Here is a 7,320-nt window from a genome sequence, read left to right as displayed (position 1 = left end):
GATTTGCAACTGCAAAATTTCGTATTCTCTAACTTTATCATACTTTTTTTTATTTATTCAATTTCAAAAACATTAACTAATTTTATTACATTAACGCTAGGTAAAAACTTAATGGTTTAACCACCTAGCGATGAGCTAACAAGCTCGGTACTTAAATTAGCTTACTACTTACTAAAATACAAATAATATATTACGATTAAGAGAGCTAAATACAAATAAAATACATACTTATTTAGTATAACTACTTTATTACCACTGCTACTTACTAATAATCACCAATGTCAAACTATTTTCTGATTATATTACATTACCAAAAGTAATCAACTAGGTAGTAGCAATATGTGGCATATCGCTTACTTGCCGACTTGGTCAAATTACCTATTTACAATTCTAACTCTTAATAAATTAATTCACATTTGCGTAAAATTTAATTGTTTACACATTTTCTTCTTTCTCATGACTGCATTGCTCCTGTCGATGTTGCGTGTTATTTTTCTTTCATACACTTTTTTTCAGCTGAAGTACAAATAAATTTATTAATTAAGCATATGATTTTATAATAATAAAAGATTCTTAAAATAAGTTTAAATTTAGGTTTTTTCAAATAAAAAATAATTTTTATACTTATAGTCTTTAAAAATTATCGATACTTTGAAACCTGCAACAATAGTATCAAAAATACTCAAAGTTTTGACACTAGACCTTACTTATTCATTAATAAAATTATTATTGCCGATACCATCGGCATCGAGTGTCGATACTTTTGCGTAGTAGTATATTGCTATCGATAATATAAATTGTGTGAAACAAGCACTACCGGTAATATCTATAGCTTATTAAATCGAAGTCAATATTGATAGGTAAGAAAACTTGAGATAGTATTATAATACATAATAGGAACGCGCCCTAATATTGGTGGTCACAAACGCCTTTCATTATTATGCGAATCTGTGTGTCCATACTATAGTTCGTACACAAGCCGTGTTGTTACTTTGTAAAGTACTTATTTTACTATGACTCCATCCTGCGCTCGTTGGGCATACATGAGACATTGTTGTGATATCCATATTCCTATATGTGCTTGTCTTATTAACAAACAATACAAATTTTGTATTGTTACTCGAGATATATTAGATCTATTATTATTATTATTATTTAGTACCGAAAAAACTAATTACAGTTAATTATTACACATAGCCTAAAAAGCGTGTCTGTACCGCTCATCAACCATTCTGCTCAGATACAACAGTTTTTAACAATGTTATAGTTTTAACCAGAAGTAAAATTTAATTGTAATGTTCTCTAATAACATGACAATGACAAATGACAAATAAGTTTTAAGCGCGCGTATATAGATAATGGCTCTAACCATGTCTGTCTAGAATATCGTGACGCCTGACTAGTAACTAAATTACAGAGTAAAACTGGTTGTTTTTGTTTACAACGACTGGGACGAAATAATTTTCATAAAATACTACGACATTGCGAATTCTTTTCTATTTTTAAATTTGTTTGTGGCTACCATTGACTTACAAATAAATGGACGACGGGTCTAATACAAAAACCACGAAAAAAATGTCCCAAGTCAACCTATTCGAAATTTAAATTGTAATGTCATCGCAGTATCGCGCTGTCAGTCGAACAAATGAAGACTAAAGCGGAGTGTGGCGCTCTGTATACGATTTTAGCGCCTTACAAGTGCGGACACTTTTTAGCGCGGACCCGACGTCCATATAATTGTAAGTCAATGGTGGCTACAAACTATCATACATGAAATAACTACTTTTTTACATAATATTTCTCTTACAATAAACCTATGTATATTGCCAACAGTTTAATAATAATTATAATAGACGCCTGTGACATGCTGTTTTGTGAAATTATTGCTAATATAACATCTTGTTTTATATACAATTTTACAAGTTCAGCACTAACTTAAGTAACAAGACGGAATTTAACGAACGATAATAAAGATTTTTTTTAAATTACACAAAATCTCACACTCTATTTGTTACAAGACACGTTCTCATTCAGTCCCAGAACTGAACTTTGAATTGTGTTAATAGAATTACAATACAATACAATACAAAAATTCTTTATTGTACACCAAAAAAGGAAACAAATACAATACAATTAAAATAAATGTAAGCGGTGGTACAATGGGCGGTCTTATCGCTTTAAGCGATTTCAGCCAGCCAACCTTTGGATGGAAGTAATTTATAATTCACAAGATTACTTTAATTTATACCAGTTTTTTTATTTTTTCAGAATTCTAACCTTCTGCTTGGGGTGTATTTTAAGTGGTGTGATCATGCTAGCTCTGATCATAGCTATCGCCGCGGGCGTCGCTTATGGTTACAACTATTCAATGGCAGAATACCTCACATTCACAAGTTAGTGACAAAATTTTATTTATTTATCTTATTGGGACGTTGAAGCGTAAGGTTTAATCGCGGTAGCATCCGAAAATACGATGAACATTTGAATTGCAAATCGCATCACAACTACTTAAATACAAAATGCTTGTTACGTGTTCTTATCGTCGATGTATTTTTTCTTTTTGGCATAGCAGATTATATAGCTCTCGGGTTTCAAGTATTTATGCGATATTACGGCGCTCCTAATTCAGCGGCCATCTTAGCATAGCGTATGCACCACCATCTGTTGAGTGGTAGTGATACACAGCTTTACAAAAAAAAATCTGCTATGTCTCCTCCTCCTCTCCTTTGAGGTACGAAATTTTTTTCGAATATACCTTCATCTCCAATTTTAATTGGAAATAATCTTTCAGGACAAGATACAACTGTTTATATGCGACGTGGTCAGTTCTACGACAAACCTGATGTAGATTTAGACGCTGGCGTACCTCGGCATAGCCGCAGAATGGGACCAGAAATAGCTGACACCGGTATGATCTTCGGTATCGATAGGTTAATTTGATAGTTAAAGGACTTTTTGCAGCGATATAACACCTAGAACACGAGATAAAACCACTTATTGTCGCCAGTCGACAATCTTTTGTTCACCTTACAATTAAGGTTATTGCTGATGCAGGTTTTTTACACATCATCGGATGCTGATGCGGATGCTGATTTTTGACCTTAACGTCAGCTTACGGTGATGCTGATGCTGATTTTAGGTATTTAAAAAAACGCGAAAATATACATCCTTACTGAATCTATCATATACGTGAAAAAGCTTTTTATTTTCTTTGATATTGTAATAAAATATTATTGGAATGATTTTGTCACGTGACATTTATTAACAAAACGTTTATTAACAATTTTCATGAAATAATAATAATAGTAATATTCACAAGAATATTTGTACAAAGATGAAACAAGTTACCACAAAATTGCACGTAAACCTAATTAAGTAATTGTTGTACAAATTGATTGTTTAACTCTGATTATCCAAACTAAGCAAAGGCCTGTTGGAAATCAGTGTCCGGCCACATTAATTACGTTATTTGAGTAAAAATTACAAAAATAATACTTGAGCATTGGCACTAATCAATCTGCCAACTTAATCGTTACGGAATTTTGTCAAAGTATGTGATCTGCTTTTTCGGCTTACAGTCTGTTTCTGGAAGGTTTGTAAATTATATCAGCGTACCTTTTAGGTAATGTTACGACTCGAACATCCGCAATGAATATCAGCATCGATGAATGCGGATGCTGATGTTGATGCGGATATTTTAATTTAAACAATCGTACTTACTTTCACACATTTTTAAGCAACGGTAGGAGGTACTTCATTGAATATTTTAAATTTTCGAAGCTTTGTAGAATAGCAGCCTATTTAAAAAAAATGGCTAATTCTTCGGGATGACGAATTAAAAAATATTTGACGCCCAAAACCAACGAATCGTATAACGGCCCTATGTTGTCATGTCGATATTATAACCAATGAAAAGCTCGAGATCTTATTGACAATAAAATTAAGCACGTTCTGAATACTAGTGTACAATAAATCAAAAAGGGAAATATTTTGGATTAGGCCAGCAGATGTCGAACTTAAACCTTAGCCAATTAACCTGTTGCAGTATGATTAGAGTTTAATGAAAGTAAGCCTTGCTAAGTGTATGGACAGTGGCTAAAATAGAGATGCGCTTCATAATGTGCATCTATAGATTTTTTAGTATATAGAAAGGTTTACAATACATAAGTAACAACTAAATCTCATAAAAATTAGTAATTAATATTTAATAACATCAATTCTTCGTCATATTATCGTCATATACGAAGTCTAATTTTTATTAAATTGATATTCAATTATCTTTTTGTGAATTTACTCCACTAGTTTGTTATAATTATAGTTGTTTAATTAAACGAAATACGTCGGCAGATGGAGATAGTAATACGTACAACCCCAACGGAATTGATTTCAAAGCAGCGGAACCAGAACAGAAAGCTTTCCATGACACATGGACTCAAGTCAAGGACACGCGAAAATATGCTAACGTGCTCACGAGATACGATAAGATTGCAGAGGAATCAATGCGAAGTCAAGCGGAAGTTGGACGTGTAAATGAGTTTTTTTTTTCAGATTAGTATATCAGGTTTTGAGTGTACAGGAGTTGGATTGGAAACACGACTTACTCTATGATTGCCATATTCCAGACACCATAATCCAATAAAAGATAAATCTAACCATAGTTTATAAAAGTCGTATCATACCTACACTCAGAATTATATAATAAAAAATATATATAAATAAACTTTAATAATATCAGTACAGAGTACTAAAAAAACCGACCTCAAAAGTTCGTGGAATTACATCTATTTAGAATGCGAAACCGAATTCAGCCCCTAGTTTGCCACCCTTAGTGGTGGAATATTTTCTTCAAATTTTAATGGGACTACTACTAAGGTATCTTCTTTCCAACAAATAAAGAATCATCAAAGTCGGTTCTCAAGTTATCGCGTAACATACATACAAAAATACGTACAGTGGAATTAAGAACCTCCTAATTTTTTTGAAGTCGGTTAAAATTCCGAATAAACCTTGCGGAGGAACATCCTTTGATAAAAGCACCCCTTTGCAATTGTTTAAAAACAGAGTTTATGGTAAAAGCGTTACACTAAATAATTTATTTGCAGGCTATGGAACCACGATCCAAGGTGACACAAATGGTAAAAGCTTTTATTGTACTACCTTCAACGAATTTTATTCATTTATTTATTTTATTCATAATTTGTGTATTGCTTTCATTTGTAGGGACAAGACACAACAACTCAAGAATCATTGAACATAATGGGAGAGACACTATCGATGTATCAGACCTACGTAACTGAAGAATTATTGGGAGCAAACCTGGAATTTCAAGGGTCTACAGTTTCTGCTATACGTCTTAAAACGTGAGTCCTATTTAATTTTGAAACTCATTTTATAAAAATATTGGTTAAACATTTGATTAATAAAACAATTTGTCTTTTCCTATTGAATAAATACCTAAGTAAGTACATCGATGACAATAGCCACACGTTGATTCGAAAGTAAAAATTATAATTATGTTATCTAGAACAGCATTCACATTTCCAACATCAAAAAGTTGCAATTTGTTTATTGTTCGATTCTAAACCAACACGTACATACGAGTTTACAATAATATTGAATTTATGCTTTGTTACAGTCAAACAACAGAACTATTACCGAGACTCATTAATGTGCTTTCACCAGCGCCCGATAAAGAGAGTTTTGCTCATGATTATTCAGATGATATTGACGAAGACAACGTAGTATACAAACCTGTGTAAGTCTGACGCTGTTACTTTAATATATTGTTTAACTTTGTTGTCGTCTTTTAACTTATTAGTCTTCAACTTGGACACAAGCTTGGTCGATCCACAGGTAAAGGTATCTTATGGAGAAATATTCTTGCATTTAATTACTATGTATCAAATACATACTTACTCGAGAAGTCAAATTCAATGCAAGGTACCTTTTTTATGAAACCAAGTGACGGGACGAGCAGGTCGTGTGCCTGATGGTAAGCGACACGTCTGTTCAGAGCTTTAAATCCCACTGCGCCCGCCACCCTGAGACTAAAATTGAAAAGTCCCATGTGCCTGTAATTTCACCAGCACCCTCTAAAACCGGAACGCAATAATGCTCACATTACTGCTTGACGGTAAAAATAGGTAGGGTGACAATCACAAACATACATCTGGATAGACGCCGCATGTTCAGCAATTTGTATGAAAACCAAGCGTGCCTCAGTTTTCGTACCCACTATGACGTCACAAGAACTATTTAGTGATGGGAAACCTCCTTCCGCACTAAATCGATTGATTGAACGGAATCGATTCTAAATAGAATAATGATTGTTCAAGTATTTGATTACAAGTAGTCGTGATATATTAATATAGTAGAAAAATACTAGAATAAGATAGTTATGTCCGTTATTAAAACTTGTTTTTAATACATGCTGATTACTTAAAGAATTTAAGTGTTGTATTCCAGAACTCTACTCAATGCTCAAGTCAGGACTTGAGTATTGCAGTGAGCACTGAAAATCATACTCAAGTCCTTGCCATTAGGGTCGTATTTCCAGTGCTTGAAATCATACTCAAGTCTGCTCAAATCCTGACTTGAGCATTGAGTACGATTCTGGAATACGACCCTAAGACTTTAATCGACTTCAAATAATAAAATTATTGTCCGTGCAATAAAATGAACTTATTATTCATATAACTGTCTTTTTGTAATATAAGATCTTATCGATTAACTTAATGATATGTCTGTGGTGGCAGTACTTCCCTGGACGAACTATTTCACCAGGCGGTTTACTGCTAATTGAGGTATCTAATAAACTTAATGAGGTATCTTTTCCCGGCTCACACGTTTCAGTGTCAGTAACTCTAGTTTCATTATTCCAACGAATGAAAAGCAAACATGACTAGATTCATAATAGATTTTTAAGTGTGCTATTTATTAAACACATTTTATTGTATTCAGAAACATATCTATGTAATGAGTTGGCGTATATTGTTTATTTATAGTATAGTACTTACTTCAATTACGGATTAAAAGTAAAAGACAAAGAAAATATCAGTTCTGGTGCGCATGTTACTTTATATAAATCAGGTCACTGGAATGACGGATAAGTCAATGTTGACTGTCTATTAAGAGTCCCTCGTCCTCAGGTACAGCGTTACGAGTTTGCTTAGGTTCAGCAAGAATAAATCGTTAATTGAGACCTTTTCATATGTCAAGTATCCGTATCAATGCACTCGTTATACGTCGTTAAATTTCTGATATACTCATATTTCAGCTTGTGTAAGTCCCGTATGAAATATATCAAATATAATTACACAC

At 33.0% G+C, this 7,320-nt stretch overlaps 1 protein-coding gene across 1 annotated transcript in view; it reads left to right on the top strand.

Annotated features, from left to right (window-relative positions):
* LOC113235752 overlaps positions 1 to 5,826 on the top strand; it is an 18,193-nt gene extending 12,367 nt beyond the window's left edge. The window contains exons 3-8 of the mRNA XM_026471640.1: positions 2,269 to 2,393; positions 2,792 to 2,908; positions 4,348 to 4,526; positions 5,103 to 5,135; positions 5,221 to 5,360; positions 5,636 to 5,826. Of these exons, the coding sequence (XP_026327425.1) occupies positions 2,269 to 2,393; positions 2,792 to 2,908; positions 4,348 to 4,526; positions 5,103 to 5,135; positions 5,221 to 5,360; positions 5,636 to 5,759 (718 nt within the window). The 3' untranslated portion in view covers positions 5,760 to 5,826. The remainder of the gene's footprint in view (positions 1 to 2,268; positions 2,394 to 2,791; positions 2,909 to 4,347; positions 4,527 to 5,102; positions 5,136 to 5,220; positions 5,361 to 5,635) is intronic.
* The last annotated feature ends 1,494 nt before the right edge of the window (positions 5,827 to 7,320 follow it).

Source organism: Hyposmocoma kahamanoa, unplaced genomic scaffold (assembly GCF_003589595.1).
Source record: "Hyposmocoma kahamanoa isolate Upper Pololo Valley unplaced genomic scaffold, ASM358959v1 88, whole genome shotgun sequence".
In the NCBI taxonomy this organism is placed as follows: Eukaryota; Metazoa; Arthropoda; class Insecta; order Lepidoptera; family Cosmopterigidae; genus Hyposmocoma; species Hyposmocoma kahamanoa.
The sequence above is the reverse complement of the archived record's forward strand: the minus strand, read 5'-3'. Positions and strand labels throughout refer to the sequence as shown.